Source organism: Scleropages formosus, chromosome 19 (genome assembly GCF_900964775.1).
Source record: "Scleropages formosus chromosome 19, fSclFor1.1, whole genome shotgun sequence".
NCBI classification, from domain to species: Eukaryota; Metazoa; Chordata; class Actinopteri; order Osteoglossiformes; family Osteoglossidae; genus Scleropages; species Scleropages formosus.
Window position 1 is genome coordinate 9,482,371 of NC_041824.1, and position 20,794 is coordinate 9,503,164.

The following is a 20,794-nucleotide window of genomic DNA, read 5'->3' on the forward strand; positions in this document are numbered from 1 at the left end:
AGTGTTAAGCAGCCATTAGAAGTAACAAATTCTTTTGCATTTGCATTTATTTCATTTTTCCACAATGACTTCTGCACTGTATCAGAGCCTGGCTTCATGATGTTTCTTTGTATTCTATGTAATTGTTACACAGAGGGCTGGTGTGGTGGCATAGGGGCGCCGTAGGTTTGGCCAGGGCCTGCTCTCCAGTGGGTCTTGGGTTCAAGTCCTGCTTTGGCCTTTATAGACCGTTACAGACGCACAATGTTTTGATGGGCGTCGCAAAGTAGCACTGGTTCATAACTATAGGTTGTACGTAAGTCAGACGTTTGTAACCTGGGGACTGTCTACATATATATATTCTGTGTAGACATATCTATCTATCTATCTATCTATCTATCTATCTATCTATCTATCTATCTATCTATCTATCAAAACTCTTACACTATTATATAAATGTGATTGCCAATACTTTTCAAAACAGGGCAATCATATCTTAATATGTCATTTAAAAGTGCAGATTATGAGAAAAAGGTGAGGAAATAGATATCGGCCAGGGATCGGAACTCATAATAATCAGAGGGTCAGAGCTCAAAATCTTAAGTGCTGCTACACCCTGGACAAAGGTTTATAACCTGGAGTGTTTTTGGAAACATCCAGTTGCATAAATATGTAATGTATCAAAAGCTAGCTGTGAGATGCAGAGTAAGGGTGCCCTCAACCATTATTTATTATTTTTTAAATGGACTGGCCAGACCGGAATCCAGCCATCCAGCTTCCCAGAATAAGTACTGAATGCAGGAGCCACGCTGACGTATTGTGTCAAAGTCTTGGCCAGTTATATATTTTAATGTTTCTTCAGATTTTGATATAAAACAACTGGGGTAATTATTTGAATGACTGCTTTTTTCATTTTGTAAACTGTGCCTGTGAATATTTTTGTCCCTGTATTTACGTGTCATTGGTAAATCCTATACCATTAACCAGTCACATATAGTTTCTCATAGTTCACTGTTTCCTAAAACAAATATTTCTTGACCGGAGTCGTCTGCAAAAGCAAGTAATGTGCTATTGATCCGCCATCATTAGATGGACTGCCAGAGTGCTTTCAGACTAGAAATCAATATTAAAATGATTTGTTTACCCTTTCAGAGTGCTTTTAGGTTACATTATAGCTCATCATAATTCCTGAGCAGTACAGAAAATTGCACTAAAAGGTCTCAATTTTTCTTTATGCTGCAAGAGTGACAAGTAGATGCCAGCAGACTGACTACCAAGTGGAGAATGTATTTTAAGAGCCCCTTGCAATTTATTGCTTATCCTTTATATTTTTTAGGTAGGTTGCATTATAAATCCTATTTTTGACCAGATGGCTTGGGTGAAAGGTGGCACGGTGGCACAGCGGGTAGTGCTGGTGTCCTATAGCAGCTAGAATTGTGGTTTCAAAAGTACATTCAGTTCTCGTCGAGTTTGCATGTTCTCTCATTTCTGCATGAGTTTCCTCCTAAGTGTGAATGAATGACTATGTGCAGTTGCCTTGTGATGGACTGGCATCCTATCTAGGTGAACCCTGAGTTGGACAGGTGGCTACACACATCAATGGTTCAACCGTTATTAGGCAGTTGGACTGACATCCTAAATGTGTTTCAGTGTATGACAGGTGAGTAGATGCTGGACACTGCAAAAAAAAAAAAAAAATTGCATTTGGGCATTTGGTTAAAAAGAAATCTATTAAAATCATGCATGTGTATAGAAGAATTATAGAGAATTATACGTAATTGTAGAATTATAGATTTCATAAAGTATGAATTAAGGTCAGAGGTGAAAAGCAACCCAACATCTAGTTTTCCTTTTCATCATGCTGGCTCACATCTTTATTTTTAACTTGCACTTTAGCTCTCTTCTACACTACTAAGGAAACAGAACAGTTATACAAGAAAATATACACATTGCACCCACCGATATCATATTGCTAATAATTTATCTACACTGGATGCATTCTCTATTCAGCAAAATATGGTGATGATCTGAGCAGCACTGACCTTTGAAAGCAGGCAAAGCATTGCATTGGTTTCGCATTGGTTTATCATGGTTTTTCTTGTCATTTTGTGGCTTAATGAGGTATATAGACACTGCTTGCAGTTGAAACCCTTTGGTAAGGTGCCCAATACCTAAATCACAATATCAGCTAATAGCCCTAGAAACAAGTGCATTGGGGTAACACTGCACCTCCAGTTGTGTAGGATTACACTGCTATATGCTCTCTGGCAACTGCATCAAAGCTCCTGGCACAGCTCTCAGATGCTGGGGGTTGCCATGTCAGCAGCACCGCGCTGCTGGATGCCTCTCTGCTGTGATAACCCAGCGAGCATCTCTCCACTGTTAACTCCATGCATTAAAAGCAAAATAATCCTTTGCTCTCACAGCATTCACTAGCAGCACACCTTTATTACAGAATGGCTATATTTTAAGTACAGAAGGGGTCAAAGGTGTTGGAAACAGACAAGACATCATAAACTAATTTAGTCATAGAGTTCAGTTTCATAGAAATATTTATTGCAGAGAAGATATATTATTTACATGCTATCACAATGTACCACAATATAAATCTACCAAATATTTCCAGGTGGATGCTATATGGTTGTCATAGAGCATCTGTTATAACAAGCAGGTAATATGGTGGGTAAGATACAGTTTCACTCACTATACAATTCATAACAGTCCAAAAGATCAAAGTTTTTTTTTTTTTTTTTTCCTTTTACTTTAAGGGCAGTGAAATTTCAATCCTACTAATTATTGTTTTCATGCAGAAGCTACTGGAGAAATAGTTACAAAGGTACAGCATTTAATAGTATTCCCCGATGGGTGGCATACTTAACAAAAAATGCTGGCAAAACAAACAATGAATGGAAATGAAACCCAAGAAGCAGTCTAATTACCATTCGTTTCTTTGCCTTTAGCTTTATTCCAAAGTCCTGTATTATCAAGAAATAATAGGACAAATGGGTTACAATTACTTTCTGAAATTCTCTCCAACTGTCTCCGTCTCTCACATATACATATATATACACATACATACATATATATGACCAGTTTCTTTTCTCTACATACGTATGAGAGAGAAATGTGTCGAGAGGTACGGACTAGAACTACGGACAAGGCAGCAGGACAATGAAACGTGACAAAATATGTAATTATATGTCTCCTACTCAGATCTTTTTTGTACTGAGTGCCCTAAACAAGGTTTATTGTTCCACTGCATCCTGCTGTCACCCATTTAATATAAATGCAAGGTGCGGTCATGTCTGTCGGACCTTTAACTGAGCAAGATGTGTGTTTTTAGGGAAGGGAATCACACAACTTTCATAAAACACTCCTTGAAAGCCTGCTTTTGCAATGAGTCAAGGAAGTCGAGGGAGACACAGCGCTGCTCAGGACAGACTCAGGGGTCAGTCTGGGGTCGCTGGCAGATTTCAGTGAGATTTTTTTCTCCTTTTTTCACTCCTGATTTTTTTCAAATTCAGATGTCTCCGTTTACCCTGGTTGAGACAGCTATTGCTGGAGGGGCTCAAAGTGCTGCACTCACCAGCAAGTCCGATTTTTGCATTATTTTCTGATTTGCTTCACAATTGTATGAACTTACTTATCTTACATGTCCAGGTATTTATCAGGGTTGGAAATGTGCTCAAGCAGTTAAAGTTCTTTCCTTGTGATACAACTGAGAATCTGTGTGAATACAGTCAAAATGGGCCTCTGTTAGACATCAAATGCACTTAGACCAGGTATAACACAGATAGCAGACAACTGACTCTTACAGTAAGACATTAAGCTTATTATTAAGATTATTCATCTTTATGGAAGACGACATTCATTCTCATCTGGACACCATTGCACGAGGCATTATTATATCTTTAAGCTTACATTGTTTAGTCTAGATATTCATTAGTGTATGTGGAGGTAAAGAATCAATGTCCAAATACAGGCAAAACCAATAAGGAACTTACAAACAAAATATGCTGTTTAATGTAAATTGAAGCTATTATATTCTATCATTCTCTTTGGTACAGGTAAATAAACACAAAAAATATATTTTAAAGTTTATGATTTAATTGTGAACAAGCAAGAGTAACAAGTTATTTACTTTTAAGTTATATATATGTGTATGAGCATACATACACAGGACACATTTTGGGGTTAAGAGCATAAACACAGACACTGTAGAAGGCTGTGAAGTTTCTAATGGGCCCTTATTGCATGTTTTCATTTGACATCTTCTATTTGACCTCTATAATGTCAGCTAGATACTAATTAAGGCATGAAACACTGGAGGAATAAAGTACGTAAGTGAAAGGCTAACTTCCCAGATATTTCACAGCTAATTAAGACAGCCACATTTCCTATTTCATTTCAAAGGAAAAACTTTTTTATATTAATTCTTCCATATAAAAATAAACACCTAAATAAAAATCTACATACCTTTTTCCGCTATATCAACAAGATAAGAAACAGCATTTAATTTATTCTAAATCATAGCAACAGTCGTCTTGACACTTTATTTTTATTTAGTAGTTACACGAAAATGTTTGGCAGGCCTTCAAGATCTTTTGTATACTTAACTATAGTAATGACATAGACTACATTAGCATATTTATCAATTTCATTAACCCCTTTTTAATTTGAATTAATTCATTTCATACTCTTTAAGCTAAGACCAGTTTTTTTAATCGGAAAGGTCTTCCATGAAAAGTTTTTTTAGTTTAGTTTTGATGAAATGGTCAGAGTCTAATAAATTGAGCGCGTAATGCATGAAATGTGAAATGCTCTTTTGAAAATAATAACTATAAATGCTCTCAAATAAGAAGATACACATGTACATGACTTGATCAAAATCAATGAAAGCACATTACTAAGTGAATCAAAAAGGTTACCATAGGAGGAAAAATATGAGTGCAGCATAATCACATGGAAAATCACTACATTTTTCTTGATTTACCTGAAGAAAATATTCAAAAATTCAACAAAACTTGCTTCATAAATAAGAGTTCAACTTCTGAGATAGCAGGGATCTTCTCACTCATGCACAAAAACTGCCTTAATGCCCTGAAATCCAAGACTTCATTAATTGCCTGTTGACCTAAAACACCTCTGTGATTTCTAGAAATATAACAGTGGAAAAAGAAGGAGATTCACACACAGCAAATATAAATTTAAAGTATTTTTTTGGTACTTCAGTCAATTAATAAACAAAGTGGTACCTATTAAAAGTCTTTAATTGTCCACCATGCACTACTTTCTTAATTAGACAATGTCCTTTCTGGCATATGTGCTGCAAAATCTCATGTATTGCCAACATTTTTCCCCAACAAGAGTGTCCATTGTCCTTCATGAAGATACTACTTTGAACAAAACACAGGAACAGTACATTCTGTTTGCCTTCAAGGATTTACCCTACATACTAACAGACATTACAAAGTAATTTGTATTTTTTTTTTGCCAATAAAATTGTGTGGTTATGGTTATTAAAACAGAGCAGAACCTCAGATACAGCAAACTGAGAGTATTCAATCCTCTTTCATATATACAGTTTCCACTGATCAGATCAAGAACAAAATATGTTTCATTAAAGTGCTAAAACTCACTTCAGTTCCTGGCTACTGCTCGTCTGAGCTATGCAATGATCTCTTCATACGTTGCATTATATCTACGTACATTTAATAAGAGGAGAAAGAGGAATGTATTTTTTAAAGTACATCTTTGGCATTCAGGTTCTTTTTGTTCCTATGTCTGCAATCAACCAGCTGTCATTATCCCACACTGTGTATACTGGTCCATGAAACTATTTATTTACGTCTTTTCTAGTCCTGTTCACTTCAGCAAGCTCTTGTACAAATAACTCAACAGTCTTCTTTACGATCAACCATCAACTCAAAGACAGTGCGTGCAACTGTAGCATAAATCATGGTCTGACAAATTATCAAGAATGCACAGTTCACGGGATGAATTCACAAACGGATTCTTCAGTGAAGGATAAAGTGACTTAGAGTTGCATAATTGAGAGTACCACGCTAATTTTAGGAATTCAAGCAAATTCATTACGAATCTGGAATGCTTAAAATACGGCAGTGTTTTCCTTTGTTTATTTTTTTTTAAAAAAAAGGACAAAAAAGGAAACACTGCAATGAAAGGCAGCTTGTGCAAAACTCTTCTTTTTTCCCCCAAGTCGCCTTACATCATTATTTGAAGGTTTCATACAAGAAACAAAAGTTGTCTAATGAGAATTTAATATTTAGATGTCCAGTCATACCAAATGTCATGCATTTTTCCCTGATGTTTGTATATCAAAGTCCCACGGACAGACCTCTGCCATTTTGGTATTCTCGGCAAGCCCTCCTTTGGAATTTGGAGAGCTTTGTTTTGCAGTGGTAGGATTTTTGTTCTGTTCTTTGTTATCTAGCACATCCTGAAAATCCCATGGGCAAATGTCAGCCTGTTTGCTTTGGCTCAAACCCAATTTGCTTGTAGTGCCTTTCTGTTTGACTGCCGGCGATACCTCTGTGCTGCTCTCCATGTCCAATGGACACAACTGTGCAACTTTGGAGTGACCAACTTGCTTTTCTGTGCCTTCCCTGTTCTTTGACCTTCCCTTCTCATTATCTTTCTCCTTTGACTTTTCCTTCTCTGTCTCAAGAGTCTTCGAGGAGGACCCGCTTTTCTTTCTTGAGATGGAGTCCTTGAATTTTGAAAACTGTGTTTGGTTGGAAGTCTTTTCAGAGCTTGGGGATGCTGGCGAGTCGTAGTCCCAGGGGCAGATGTCTGCCCGTGCAGTGGACTTGGGATTTGTGTGATCAGGATTGAGGCCTTCTGCTTTTTCCTCCACTTTAGCACTGCTTTTGCCCCTGTCTTTGTCAGGAGATGGGCCTGTATCAGCTTGTTTGTCTGGCAGCTCTTCAGCATCCCAAGGGCAAACCTCAGCTTTCTGTTTTTTGGTATACTCTCCAGCAGGTGGTAACTGTGTGGAAAAGCTGGAGACTGGACATTTGGTCCCATCTCCTGGATTCTCAGCATCATCTTCCTGCTCCTGGGAATCTTTTTTCCCATCCTTCTGGCTGGAATATCTGATGTTTGATGAAAACTGCTCTGAGGCTTTCTGTTTATGCTGTGGTTTACCTTTGGCCCCATTTCCATGGAGTGAAATGGTTTGCCCAGGAGCAATAGAGACATGCTTCTGAACTTTGCTCTCAGATGGCATGGGTAGGTCATCTATTTCCCAAGGGCACACTTCAGATAAGTCATATACATCTTTGTTCTTTCCAGAATTGGCGCACATTGATGACTGGCAACCATTAATTTGGGTCTTCATAATCCCAGTTTTGCTGGTGGTCTGTTTGTTATCCGCAGATTGACTTAAAGACTGTTGCTTCTCTTCCTTCTCTGGGTTTGTCTTAGCATCTTTGCTGTTTTCATAGCTTTCCACATTCTGGGGTTTCCCTGCCAGACCTAAAGTTTTCTCTTTAGCACTGGCAATAACACTCAAGGATTTTTGTAGCATTGAAGTTCGGGGGTGGAGGGGCTTCTTATCGGCAGTTAGGTTGTGAGCACTGGCAGACTTGCATACCAAAGGGACCGACTCGGCAGATTCCGCTTCGATCTTCTCTGCAGATTTTTTCTTCACCAGCTTCTTGCCCATAAGTGAGTCCAGCAGGGAGTTCTCATTGGCACAAACCTCTATCTTGTTGGTGGCGGAACAGTTGGAGCCCTCGCTCTGGTCCCGCACATGGTCGTAGCTGCTGTGGGACTTCTTGAGGGAGAATACCTTGTTCTTGAGAGAGGAGTCCTCTTTGGACTTACTCGAATGGGTTGGGTCAAAAGGATTTCGCCTGAGGGTGCAGATGCTGTTTCTGTTACTTCCATGATCCCCTGAGTCTTTGTCCTCCCTGCTGCACTGGCGGCTCACTGACTCTGGGATTTCTGTGATACGCCTCATGAGAGAGCGGCCTAACCCTTTCTTAGAGCTTCGCTTCTTCTGCAAGTGGGGGTTATTGGCCAGCATTTTCTTCCTCTTGTAGACCTCAAGTTGGGCATAGAGCTTCTTCAGTTCTTCCTGTGAACACACAAAGCAAATCGACTAAAAAAATTAAAACTTTAACAATGATTCAGCTTTCAAGATTTCAGAATGAGCTAATAAATACTACCCAAATGCACGTGTGTTAAAAAGCATGTGGTGTACAGACTACAGGACAGACAACAGCATGCACTACAGATTAAAACCATCTAACTGTGGACAGTGCTTAAAACAAAGTAGCATGCTCTTCCACACAGCAGACAAGACAGCCTTCGACAGTTTAGATATTCAACATACCGTGTTTTGTTGTTAGGTCTGAAATAGCCTCTATATACGTTTTAATTAGAATTTAATTGGAATTTCTCAGAAGTGGTACTACGCTGAGGGTTCTTTTCAGTAAATTTATCTTGGCACAGATAAACTATGAAGTCTTTAGTTCCGGCTAGAGGCTTCTTCAGCTCTAACAAATAAACAAAACCTCTGCTCACATTGGTACGTTTTTCCCACAGACTGTCGCAAGACCTTATGCCACAGCCATTAATAGAACTGAGTTGGCCCATTTCGTCTGGCGTCTGCAATAAAAAACTGCCGCTGCTCAGTATATCCATCATGTTTATACAACAGAAAATTGCCACGCAATTGATTTGCAGAATGTGCGACAGGAGAAGATGAGGAAGAGGCATCCACACACCCGGATGTCCTCAGGGTCCAGGCTGTGTTCACTCCAGGCTGATGTGATGCTACTGTTCAGGTAGGACCCTGACCGACCCATGTCCAACTCATCCTCATAGGCCTCCGTGGCGATATCGTCTCTTGTGTGTGTCCCCGCAAACAAGAACTGCAACAGGGCAAGAGGGTTGGGGGTTATGACACAGCAGCCACAGTTCCTAGTTAGATATTGAGAAAGCAATTGGACAAAGCTGGAGATGGTTTCTTGGAGGCCTCAACACAGCTCAACATGGTTTGTCTGCTCCTGTGTGTGCTACAGCAACACGGTGAACTGCAGAGATGGATACAATGGGATATAAATGGAGCACAGTACCTTGGGAATGAGCAGCAGCCCAAGAGTAACAGTCACTGTCAGGTGTGTGTGTGCAAAAAACAGCATTAGCATCCAGTCAGGGTGAAGTCCAGGGGCCATAGTGAACCTGCAAACAGATAACAACACAAATGGTATGCTACACCAAGAAAAAATAACAGCTGTTAGTACTGAAACCAGTTCCAACATTTTTCCTAAAAAATGTATATCTATATAGATGCTGTACATAGACTAGGGGGGTGTGGTGGTGCAGCGGGTTTGACCGAGTCCTGCTCTCTGGTGGGTCTGGGGTTCAAGTCCTGCTTGGGGTGCCTTGTGACGGACTGGCATCCCGTCCTGGGTGTGTCCCCTCCCCCTCCGGCCCTATACCCTGTGTTGCCGGGTTAGGCTCTGGTTGACCACAAGCCGCTCGAGACAAGCAGTTTCAGTCAATGTGTGTGTGTGTGTGTGTGTGTGTGTGTATATACGTATGTTTAGCAAACAATGGTGGTGTTACAGTAACTATGGCTATACAGAGTCAGTAAAATTCCAGCAGATGCTGTGTCTCTGAAGCAGACAGTAACAGGATATAACAAGTTTATTTTAGGCCCAAGCAGATTTATACACTTTCTGTCTGCCGCAAGCATATTTTATTCATTCCAATGCAGCAGCTTATCCATGTTGTCTTGCTGCTACTATTTATTCGCCTGGTGGAAATTGTTTTCACCTGGGCTATATTTACTGCAGAGACAAGCTCATACTCTTCTTTGGCTTCATCATTTTCCTTTGCTTAAAATCATGTTTTCTGCACCTGGTACCACAGTCCAAAAATAATCTTTTTCAAGAAATAATTGAATATCAACTAAAACAATCCTCAAAAGCAATCCAGATTACTTCTGTGTTGCGGCTGCTGCCATGCTACTTCAGAAAACTCTTAAATGGTGTGTTTTGAGAATTTTGCTAGAAGAAGTTGGCAGCAAGGCTCTTCCTGCAGAACCAAATTCAAAACAAAAAGAAGAGCTCAGCTCAACTCTTTGGATAACTTGTTCTCTTTGATCCAGTGTTTTACTCATTACCATGTTATTTTTTTCAGTACAGGTTACTGTGCTTACAGTGCCAGTGAAACAGGCACACATGGATGTGTGGTCCAGGCAGGAAATGTGTTGGGCCAACATTAGGTCAGTTACTTCCACCCTTGTCCTAACCCTAACCAATGGGTTGTTTCAGTTCAGGCAACAATGACACCAGTTTAAGAAACACTTAAAAAATCTGCCAGCTCTGTTTCATTGTTCTCATTGCATTTCTTGTTCTGTTGTATTGTTTGTAATCCCTGTTTCCAGGTTTGTTCACAGAGTACAAGAGATCAAGGAGGGAGTTTTTAACATCAAATCCTAGAATGGTCTATATTACTCTTTTTTTAATGTTTCTAATGACAAATGTTGTCTTTATTGCATTTTGAATACAGCATATTGTATACAATTAGGATCGAAAACGACTTGTTGTTCTTCATGATCCATTTATCAGCAGGATACCTCCTGGAGCAATCCAAGGTATACTGCCACATCAAGAAAATTAAATTATTGGCAAATCTTTATAGGCAAATTTTCCTGTCTGCTTACACAAAATCTGTACCCTCTATAACAACTTCCCTTTTTTCTAAACAGACCTGAACAAAACAAAGCAATGTTCACCAGACCAACATGGTCACCAACTCAAGAGAAAATACTACACACACACACACACACACACACAGGCTGAAGCCACTTGTCCCAAGTAGGGCCACGACAAACTGGAGCTGAACCCGGCAACACAGACTGCAAAGCTGGAGGAGGAGGGGACACACCCAGGACGGGATGCCAGTCCATCACAAGGCACACCAAGCAGGACTCGAACCCCAGACCCACCAGGGGGCAGGACCCAGCCAAACCCGGTGTGCCATTGCACCCCCATTGAGACAATACTAAAAATGCCTAAAAATATGTTCCTAGTGATCAGTCTAATTTGTCAGCATTGAGAGATTTATATTGTATTTTTCACTTTTGATGTTGCAAGTGGGATGGTAAGCATTAGGCCAGTGTACTCCATGAAGATAAACCCTGGACTGCGATCCCAAATGACAGAAAATGACTCTCGCCCTTTGCCTGCAATCTACCATGCTGATGTGTTCAAACCAAGTGAAGAACAGACTGAACAAGAATAGTGAGAAAACACTGTTAGCTGAACAGGAAGCTGAGATCAAGGTAACTTGCAACACCCTTCCCCTGAACATTTATCATAGTTGTGAATTTAAAATTCTTTGCAGTTGGCTGCTGCCACAGGACAGAAAAAGCTGAGGTCCACTCTGCTTTGTGCCTTTGAAGATCCCACTCCTTCATCTTGTCATCAGTTCAAAATAAATCTCTGCCTAGATTATGATTTAACTACCCAGTTTAGCTTTGCAAGAAGTAAGCATCACAACGTGGGGTCCTGAAGTCATCTGCCAAATACCTTTATTTCTGGCTGAGAACTCATAAACTACCACAACAAACATTTTGAAACTGATTTTACATTAAGAATGACATTTTCTCGACAAAGTCACCATTTAATGCTATATGTGAATATATACTGTATGTATATGTATATACTGAATATCAGTGCTGGGTGCTTCTCTCTGTGGCTTCATGGTGAGGTCAGGTGGACTGAGTCCTTGTGTACGACCACTGTAATATATGCATTGGGTGTAACATCTTGTCCTACGTATCTCGAATGATATCATTCTGTATATGTGTATGTATACGTATATGTATGTGTGTTAATTTGCTGAAGCAGTTACATGTGCAATAATGTTTTTTATTAATATTTATAAAACCAACTAGTGCTATATAAACTATACCCCTATTGATAATTTTTGTAAAGGAGCAAAATGCATAACAATTATTAAATATTATTTATCTGCTTTTTTTATTTTTCGCAAAAAAATAAATTTTATTCCATAACGAATGCTCATTGTGGAAAATTTTTTGTCCTTGTGATTTTTCTTCTTTCCATCAATAGATGTGGTCACTGGTTGCTCACCTGATAATGTGGAATATTGCGGAAAGGATGAGCTCGTTGTGGACAGCGACGGCCATGTAGCGTGGCTCATGGAATGCTGAGGGCACCGTGCGCACGGCAAAGCAGAGGTATACGGCCCACAGGAGGAATAGCGATTCAGCTGTGCAGAATGACACAGACAGACACGGGGGAGTCACTTTCAGGCATTTTAACAAACATTAGAAATAAAAACTAGTAGCGATGAGCAACAAAAACGAGGAAATATATTTAAATACTGGGCTGTACTTGCTGCAGACAAATTCAACACGCTGAGCTATTTTCTGTGTGTCTGTGTCTGTGTCTAAACACTGCTTAACAGCCACTGGCATTTACATTAGAATGGATGGAGTTCTTCCAGGGATAGACAGAGTTTTTGGAGGTTTAGGAGGATTTACTCGGGCTGTGGGTCCTCCTTGCATGGTGAGTGATATCGCGTATGGTCAGCTTGTCCTTTGGGGATCACAGCATCATTCAGGCACTGCTGTGCTTCTGAACAATTTTTTTTTTTTTTTTTAGCACAGGCTCTGCGGTAACTGAAACTAATATAATTTTCTTGTTGATTCTGCATAGAAACTTTATTTAAATTCCTTACAGGTCGGTCAAGGGACAGTCAGTTCGAGGACCTTCCTTTAGCATAGTGTATTTTTGAGAAGAAGCTGACCGTCAGCTCTTTTCAGCGGTTGGCAGGTATCCGCCGCTGTAGAGCTGAGAAATATTAGTTCAGACAATGAGCTACAGCAGCCGTTTAAATCAATTCACAATTGCAGAGCAACAACATATTTACAGGATTTGAATTTTATTGTGCAGATATGTTCTTTAACTCTGGAATGCATATTCACATAACAACATGAGTGTCACAGTAAATTACTCTCACTGCTGAAGTATCTGTTACGGCTCTGAAAATTACACCGTTTGTGCTATTAGATCATAGCGGACAAGCTGCCATCAGACAAGCTGTTTCAGGCATGTCAATCAAGGTCCTCCACCCTACACCCCAGTTTGCTTTTTACAATTGTTGAAATTACCCTCCCACCCCAGTAATTTCCACAGGATTCTGCCTTCTCCGGACTGTTCTTTTACTTTGTGCTTTCTCTCATGACTGTGCTATTTGGATACTGTACATGCAATTCTACATCTTGACTGTCAACTGGCTTACCCCTTATTGTTTACTCAAACTGCCTGTTTTGGCATTGTATTTCATACTGTATAGAGGGATAGTGGGGAAAGGAAAGACAATAATGTGTGGGAGGAGCATAATAACACAACAGTGAGTGTGCATGATCATAAGAGTAAGAATATGGTGGAAAGTGGCATAATGCATTATGCAACCTGATGGCTTCCTGGATGTTTCTGAACTCCATAACAAAGAGCTGGTGACCCTGATTCCTACTGTGTCATGTTTTGGTCTCTTTTCTACAGAGTGACAGGGAAGGAAATACCATGGTAAGACTGAGGTGAAAGAGGTCAATGAGAAAATGTGACCGGAGTCCTAACTACACACCAACCCACAAAGTTTGTCACAATATGTTCACACATCCACCACTTCAAAACCTTTGAAGAGAGCTATTGCCAAAGTGTTCCACAATAACAGAGAACACATTCAAGTTACACAGAAAGAGGTTAAGCGAGTTTCAATTATTCTAAGGGTAGATGAAAGCAAGAGTTATCCAGAGACTCACCAATGGCCATCATGTAATCCCAGCGGTCCAACATGCACATGCTGAACTGCAGACCATCGGGAGTGAAGCCCACATCAATGAGCAGCATATTCCGGTCGAGGTTCTGGCAGACAGCCAGAGTCCAGGCCACCAGGAACCATGAGACAACAAGGAGAATGATGCCAAGTAGATGCAGCACCCGCCAGCTGGTCATGTAGGGGATTCTCTGTGCCGTACGTGAGAGGAATACCTTGAGAACCCTGTGATGAGCCACAGAGAACATGGTGGTGGCTAGGTACTCTGGTGACGGTCACATTAGAATTAGGCTTCACTGAGAAATTAGAGAAGGACTTTAACTACTGCAATAAATCAAGACTCCCCATTCTAGCCCCTCCCATACGGTTATCAGTCACCCCTTCATTCAAAGACATTTCTTCAGCAGCAGCCCAAGAAAGCAAAAGCTTTTCTCCAGTATTGCCTAATATCTCACCAGTTACCTGGGGACTTTCACCCTCTGACGAGATAGATAGCTTCTAACTAACCACACACTGTGTCTCACCACACATGCCTTGCAACGGCAAACAATGTCAATCCCCATACAAGAATGAGCGCTGTAAGAACCTCAATAACACTGCTCTGCACAGGTTTGTGGATAAACTGGATTAATATCCAGTTTGGCCTCTGCTCATTTACCTACAGGTATAGATCCTACTGCGGACACTCTATATGCACATAATGTGTTAGTATTAACAATGCAAAAACAAGGCGACTGATTTTTGTACCAATAACCATAACTTAATACATTTATTGAGCAAAAATAACTGCTTTCCTTCTGCGTTTGAAGCTAATACCTGTGCCACTGGTTATTGCAAAGGGTACAAGTTGGACAAGTTGATCTTGTAAATTAATTGGATGACTACTAAATATATGTCAAAGTCTAACCATAACCTCAGTTCATTTTTTTTAATTAATTGCAGACTGATCAAATTGCCACCATCTGATTTTGCAGCTTGCGTGACGGATGCTTTTATTTTTCTTTCTGCTCTTTGGATGTTTGACTTGATTCTAGTTAAAAATAAATCCACTTCCATAACTGTAACAACACTTGCTCCAACGAAAGTTATTCTAAAAAGCCAATCTAGTAATGGAGGACATGACGCTCAAAAAGTATCTCTACAATAAGCCTGTGCTAATACAGCCTCAGAAACATTATTTTGAGTGAAAATTAGAGCTGCTGCCTGTCAGCTTCATAATGTTAAAGGCTCCTTTGGATGGTGTAATGAGGGACTTTGAATAAGGGGGCTATGCATCAGTTAACTCTAAACTTGACAGGACTGATACAGTTGAGATTAGCCTTTTGGTCTTCACCAATTCATCTTCTTTTTCTTAATCAACGATTGCATTAACCCTCATTGACACTCCTGGCTGGCAGAAAACCCTACAGTACGTGTTTAAAAATAAATCCGAACCTTTCATTATCTCACGTTCCCTGTTCATCCTGTGGGTCTTGGCTGACTCCTTAATTTTCTTTGGCCATTTCCTCTGAGGCTGTTACATCAGGGCCTGGTTTCCTTATAGTCCAGTGGCTCCATTTTCTGCCTCCGATGGATTTAAAAAATAATACGCCCTGGCCCGTTTTACTTATTTTCTCTTTAACTAAAGACTTGCCGGCTCATCTAATGAGGCTGAGAGTCTTTTAAAGCACAAATACCTTTGATAAAGGCAGTAAAGCACAGAGCACGTCCACTACCCATAAACCTTTCATTTCATCAGGCCATTAGTGGCATTCAGTGCTGCTGCCTTCTGAAACAAGGCACCTACCTTGGGAAAAGAGCTGAAAATCTTTTCACAAAACAAGAGGAAAAGAATTACGACAGATAGTGATTAACATTTGTCTCTTATCCAGAAATGAAATGTGACCTTAATTTGTGGTGACGGGTTCTTGCAAGTAAAAATGGCTAATTGTTTCAACAGCATTGGCTTATATATGTACATCTGTCCAATGGAGGCAAGGAGCTCAGTGTCAGTTCTACCCTCAGCACAGCTACTAGCCTTGGAGATTTAGGAAATATTTCTGCTCCAGTGCCTAATGTCCCTCATCCACTGTGGAAAAGGGGGACATACAGACAAGAGCACACCAAGGCCAAAGCGGGTACACAAATATTCTTATTTGCCCAGAAGAAAGAAAACATGACAGCTAAGTGAATTACCCATCCTGCCCTTTGATACTAGTAGCAGGGACTTTGACCCTCTCTCCACCACCACCACCCAAGAGGGGGCAAACAGATAGTGGAATAAGATTTTAATGGGTTGTTTAACAGGGTGACCAGGCTCCCCTTCTGTCCCTCTGCTGTCCATTCTTTCACCCTTTGGACCCATCCCTGAACCCCTGTCAAGCCCTACCGTACATCTCTCAGTCCAGTGCACAGATGCAGCCGCTTCTAATCGCCATAACAAGACGGCAGAGTCAGCCAAAGAGTCAAAGCTGCTGTCAAAATGGAGGGAAGTGCGGTCTGACAGTCTGACGGTGCAACCATCCGTGAAATATCTCCTCTTGTGTTTATAGCAACATTCCAAATCTGTAAAGGCCGTCCGTTAAAAATACCCAAGATGTCCAAATATTGCTGTTAGACTATGCTTAGGCCTGCTATTGAAATTATACTTCCATTATATTCTTGATTTATGTGGGAGCTCAATTAACCATTTTACTTTCAGTTCTGTCTTATTTGAGAAGAAAACACTATAATAAACACAAACACAATGATCTGATTCAATCTGATGTCAAGTTACACAAAAGTATGAAAAAATTAGTTTATCCCTGTTTTTGAATGCCAAATAAAATGATTATTTCAGACTGTATTCTCAACTCAGTAATTTTCTTTCCAAAGGTTATGATGATTTTTGTTTGTATCACATCTGCAAAATTCCAAAAAAAAAAAAAAAACTTTAAAAATTTACAGTGCATCAGTGGAACTAACTGTCATTTTACGACTGTATTACACTAACAGGATGCTGACTTACTCCCAGTTGCAATAAACAAAGAAGGAGAAAGTACCTGTACAACTTGAGGGTCACTGTCCCATAAACGATGGCAAAGCCCAGAAGTCGAACCCATCTGAGGAGTATACAGCGAAATGTGCTCGGCTGAAAGTATAAAATCACAACCTAAAAGAGAAAAGACCCATAATTTTTGTGATAGTATTTGCATAAACAGCACATATTTTTCCAACAAGCAAAAATAAAAAAAAAAAAATGAGGGCGGCATGGTAGTGCAGAGGGCAGCATTGCTTCCTGTGCTGTGGGTTAAGACATGGGTTCAAATCCAGCTCAGTCTACATGGAGTTTGTATGTTCTCCCTGCTCTGGTTTCTTCTCACAGTCCATAGCGTGAACTAGTCTTTAAAATTCCCTGTAGTGTGAGGGTGTTCCCTGCCTTGCGCCCCATGCTTCTGGCATAGGCTCTGGACCACTGAGGCTCTGCATTGAAAAAGTGGATATTGATGATGCTGATTATGAGAAATAACCCTGCTGTGAAAGAAAAAGTTATTAAAACATACTTATCATACTGAGTTTTGTATTGCATGTTTGAAAAACTGCTTCAGATAAAGGGTACATTTCAGGATGTAAAAGAAGCATTGGAATCTACTGTTACTATGATAAAATTTAGTTATTACTACAAGCTAGGAGTCAGAAGAGATGTGAACAAAATCTAGCACATTCACAAACCAAAAAAATATATATATATATATATATACTAAATACATTTAAAATCTTCCCAATACAGTGATTGCTAGGAGTCCTTTGCTTATTCCTTGTTTCCATCTTTTTTTTAAGATGATATGGTCATTTTTTTAGATCAGAAATGAAAAAAAGACAGTTCTTTTTTTTTTATCCTTCTTTCAACATCCTGAGGTGTAGGAAAATATCACAGCATATAATGGCAGTGAAAGGCTTAGATATCCTTTTATAATGGCACCAGTATAACTTAGTGCATAAATAAAGTTAATTAATACCACATTAACACCTCAGCAGCATGGAATTCCGATGTTAAATACTTCTATAGATAAAAAGGAGTACGGAAGAATTCAAAAAAAAAAAAAAAAGCTTAAAAGCAGAAACATCCTGAAAACAGCTTATTACGGAAACCCTTATTTGGCCTTCCTACCTTCCAGTCATAACATATTAACCTTTGTTTCTATTAAGGATTTACTTGCTATAGGATCCCAACTTTACCCCCTCACATAGTCATCACCCCTCAAAACAAACAAACAAACAAACAAACAATAAATAAATAAATCCCTGAATTCTAGTTTTAAAAAGTCACCCAATCTCTGTATGTGCCTTTGATCTCCTTTTAAAGTGCCTTTTTAATGTTGACTAACAGTTTGAGGAGCTCAGGAAATTGCCAAGGAAGAAAGCTGCAGCCCGTCTCTGGTCCTTTCTGTTTGTTCTCTAAGACGGAGAAACAAATATACAGTACAGAGAAGGCGCCGGCAGTCCGCAGTAACCGAGAAAGAGAGAGACAGCTGTAGCCCTGCCTCTAGCAAGATATAAAGACATCTGTCGCTGATTTCCCATGCACCCGCTACATGCAGTCAGGGAAATACTCATTGCACATAATCAAATAAAGCTGCATATGCAATTCTTCAAACACAAGAGTTGTTGGTCAATTACCAGTCTGCAGATTAATTGTTAAGCATCTGAAGCGCCAGCTTCTTTCCGGTCGAGTTCTCCGGCATTCACAATAACCAATCTGTGCACTTTCAACGCCATCGCCCCACCTCTGGCCTCCCGCCGACAGTGGTCAACACCATTTTACACAGGTAATCTTTCAATTTGAAAAATCACAAAAAAAAAGTCTGCAGGAAATAAGGTGTGTGCCATGTGACTGAGAGGCACTCGCCTCATTTCTGAGTGTCTCACATAAAATGTGCGAGGGCTGCGCTCCCGATTTAACAATTCGCCTTTGGCGGCATTTTTTCCGCCACGATTTCCCCCACAAGTGGAAGAGCCAGGCTCTGCAGTCTGGGGCTCAGCCACAAGAGCAGGTCCAACAAGGTGGAGAACCTGCTGGAAGGAGGTTTCATCAACAGCGTAAACAAAGGGAAGTTCAAGGATAACGCCAACATTTCCCTCGGGAGCCACTTTTAAAATTACGAGAACTGAGGTAATCACCTAGAAATGCCAAAATTTGTAGGTGCCAAATTTTGCTGCTAAAATCTAAAAATAAATTGCAGTTGCAGGAATTGTTCATTTTAAGAACCATACTTAATTATAAAGAAACCCTTTTATTACAAAATTGATGAAGCTCTACTACCTTATATTTTATGTAAATATCATATGATCCATTGCCACTATCATAAAAAATTATGCTATACAGATGCAAATATCTAGCAATGGAAGTCTAAAAAAGTGCTGGGCTGATTCTGGCCAAGGGATGCCAAAAATCTGTAATGTTTTTCCTGACTTTCCTCAATATTAGGCATTTAAAAAGGAGTAACAATAGCAAGAAACAGTATAACAGATACCTTCCAACAACATGAAGGCTCCACGTGCCCTTTGCAACAGAGCAGAAGAAGCTATCGCTGACACATATGTATGGAATAACCTTCAATCGACTTTGGAAGGCACTCAAGTTAAAATGTAATATGTTGCACCAATCTTTGATGCATCACCATCAATGCAAGACCTCACAGTGAGGCTGTCAAAACATCCCACCAGCAGCCACCAAAACAAAAAATATTTTTAAAAATCACACTCATTTTATCACAGTTAAGCTAGAGACATAAGTGAGCATGTGAAAGAAACTAAACTATACACAACAGAAGGTGTCATCACAAACAGAGGAGGTATTAAATGAAAGCAAAGCATGCAAACGAAGCCCAGCCTGACAGACAAAAACTGAAACTGGTCCAAAAATAAAGGAAAACATCCAAAGCCATATAATTATCTGTTCATTGCAGATATGCAGTGATTTCCCAACAGGATCGAATGTTAATCGGATTAGCGGTGGCATTAATAAGTTCGTACGACAGCTTCAAGGCAACCTAGCAAATATTTTCACATCACAGGTTCTGATCGAGCCTGGGGACAGGAGCAACCTGCAGGAATACAACTGTGTCCCGGTTCCTCACCCAAAGCTCAAGATGTTCTGCTATAGTGAGGAACTCGAGGTTTTCCAACTTTTTTTGGTTTCACGAGACCAACTTGACTGAGAAAAAAAAAAAAAACATTAGCCTGTACATTAGCCTCTGAATATCTTTCTGGATCTTCAAGACATCCCACTGGCAGGCAAAAAAGCACCCGGAAACTAAAAACTCAAGGTGCAGAGAGGCCGATAAACAGGGGTGGTGATAATAATAGTCACCCCCGTCTGCTGGAAGTTCCATCTTCCCAAATCCTCCCCCGGTAAAAGGAGCTTACAGGACTTCCTTCGCTCAGAAAAGTAGCTCATGAATTTTTTAGCAGTGAAGCACAAGAGCTGAGCGACGTGGTGACGCACATCGGGGTCCTCTGAGAGAGCAAAACAAGCAGATCAGTGGAACACAAGCCTCTGAGATATATAAATACACACATGCAAGCACACACACCCGCCTGCAGACACGTACACATGCGTGCAAGGAGGCCTACAAGCTCGCACCACAACAAGTCTATGAACGGTGGAAGGTAGCTGCAAATTTTTAGTTCGGCATCCTGGGTAACAAGGATGATTCAAGAAGAGCCATCACCTGGCCGCACACTGAGCTTACGATGCGCTCCTGTATTTTTCGGATTTCTTCATTCGATCCTAGTGAGAAACACCAGTTCTGAACATGTCCAAGATGATTTGTAGATTTTTTGGGTACGGCACTGTGGCCATGTGGCGGCTGAAACTTGATAAATTCTAATCATAACCGTAAAGCATGTTCATAATAGCATGTATGAACTCCAGGAACGAAAGTAACACTTTGTTTAGATAAGTCAAGTTAAAGTGGCTTTATTGGCATTTCAACCATATACAGCTGGT

The 20,794-nt window shown here is 40.1% G+C and overlaps 1 protein-coding gene across 2 annotated transcripts in view; it reads right to left on the bottom strand.

Moving 5' to 3' along the window:
- Positions 1-6,274: 6,274 nt before the first annotated feature.
- The window catches only part of gpr158a (G protein-coupled receptor 158a), a 56,249-nt gene continuing 41,729 nt past the window's right edge, over positions 6,275-20,794 (bottom strand). The window contains exons 6-12 of one of the 2 annotated variants that reach the window (XM_029246134.1): positions 16,845-16,954; positions 13,811-14,049; positions 12,114-12,252; positions 9,084-9,189; positions 8,733-8,879; positions 8,530-8,613; positions 6,275-8,080 (exon numbers count right to left, since the gene is read on the bottom strand). In XM_029246134.1, coding sequence (XP_029101967.1) covers positions 6,290-8,080; positions 8,530-8,613; positions 8,733-8,879; positions 9,084-9,189; positions 12,114-12,252; positions 13,811-14,049; positions 16,845-16,954 — 2,616 coding nt within the window. In that variant the 3' untranslated portion in view covers positions 6,275-6,289. The remainder of the gene's footprint in view (positions 8,081-8,529; positions 8,614-8,732; positions 8,880-9,083; positions 9,190-12,113; positions 12,253-13,810; positions 14,050-16,844; positions 16,955-20,794) is intronic. The other variant, XM_029246135.1, reaches the window with a different exon arrangement.